Source organism: Eimeria mitis, genomic scaffold, assembly GCF_000499745.2.
Source record: "Eimeria mitis Houghton genomic scaffold, Emh_scaff1142, whole genome shotgun sequence".
Taxonomy (NCBI): Eukaryota; Apicomplexa; class Conoidasida; order Eucoccidiorida; family Eimeriidae; genus Eimeria; species Eimeria mitis.
The window spans coordinates 8,617-9,949 of NW_013567826.1; the positions used below are offsets into that span (position 1 = coordinate 8,617).

The following is a 1,333-nucleotide window of genomic DNA, read 5'->3' on the forward strand; positions in this document are numbered from 1 at the left end:
ATGTATTGTTCTTTGCTTATTCGCCCTCCGCTGGGACTGCAAGAGACTGTGTAGCTCAGTTGCAGTGCGCCGGCCTGCCAACCAGGAACAGGAACAGCATCATGCGCACCCCAGGCGCGGGTCGCCTCAAAGCCACTGAAGCAAACGATAAGGTCGTAGTACATGGGATTTAAATAAGGTTTATAGATCTTTATGACCTTTTGGGTTGTGTCTGCGCTCCGTGTTCGGCTACGTAAACGACACCACGGTGACAATGGCACCTCTGAAACTGCTCACGGTCGTCAGTTCCTCGCTCCTCTTCTTGGCCAAAGCACAGGGAGAGCCCCAAGACACAACACCAACATATAGTGTAGCGTTGAGTAGGTTTCCCAGTAATAAGTGCTCTTCACTGCTTGGACCATGCCCTTGGATGNATATAGTGTAGCGTTGAGTAGGTTTCCCAGTAATAAGTGCTCTTCACTGCTTGGACCATGCCCTTGGATGGCAAGAACCCATCGCCTGACAGGGCCCCCATAGTGTGCCCTAAAGAGCATACCCACACGAATGATCTTGGCATCCCGCGAATTCAAAGGTTTCAATGTAAAATTTTTTTGATTGCAAATGATCCGTTACACATACGCGGTAATTTGGTCTCTTTGCTGCAGGAGACGAAGGAAAGTGCCTCGACGAGGTCAATGCTGCTCGCGTGGCAGCTGGGCTCAGCGAACTCTCAAAAGCAGAAAATCCAACACACAGGCTGCCTAAAGAAGGCAGCCCTGAAGAAGAAGAAAGTGAATGGGCCTGGAAACCAGTGTGCGAAGCCTTGATTCCAGTAAGTTGTTTACATCTCTGACGGCCCTCCAAAGGGCATTCAGTGCCTGCGCAAATCACTTCGGTGTTTGCCTATTCTCCTGTTGCATGCAGACCAAGACAAAATCAAAAAGTACTAGAAATTCTGATATAACCGAGTTCCAGAGCGGCACATACGCATACCTTCCAATTGACGATCCCAATTCCGTCGACTGCAAGGCCGTTGTGGATAAGTGGAAGGAAGCCTACACCAACTTTGATGGATTGCCTCCGGCTAACAAGAAAGACGAGCCGCTTTACGACAGTCAGGAGAACGTGTCTTTCGTGGCCCTGTACAATCCTACAGAGAAAGCTACAGCAGATTGCCGTGTCGTCACCTGCACTAAAAAGACGCCTGCAGCGGCCAGTTTCAAAGCAGCAAGAACCGATGGGTCAACAACGGAAACGGGCTCCGCTTTGATTTGCATGACGGTGCCCGATGTGCTTCTCGAGGAGGAAGGAAAGGCCCCTTTCACGTGAGTTCTTTCACCCTCCGCGTCCTCCG

The 1,333-nt window shown here is 50.6% G+C and overlaps 1 protein-coding gene across 1 annotated transcript; it reads left to right on the top strand.

Moving 5' to 3' along the window:
- Positions 1 to 253: 253 nt before the first annotated feature.
- Positions 254 to 1,308, top strand: EMH_0030440 (SAG family member; the record flags this gene model as incomplete). Its single annotated transcript, XM_013494419.1, has 3 exons — positions 254 to 371; positions 645 to 811; positions 904 to 1,308. The coding sequence occupies 3 exons, from the start codon at positions 254 to 256 to the stop codon at positions 1,306 to 1,308; spliced, it is 690 nt and encodes a 229-aa protein (XP_013349873.1).
- Positions 1,309 to 1,333: the final 25 nt, after the last annotated feature.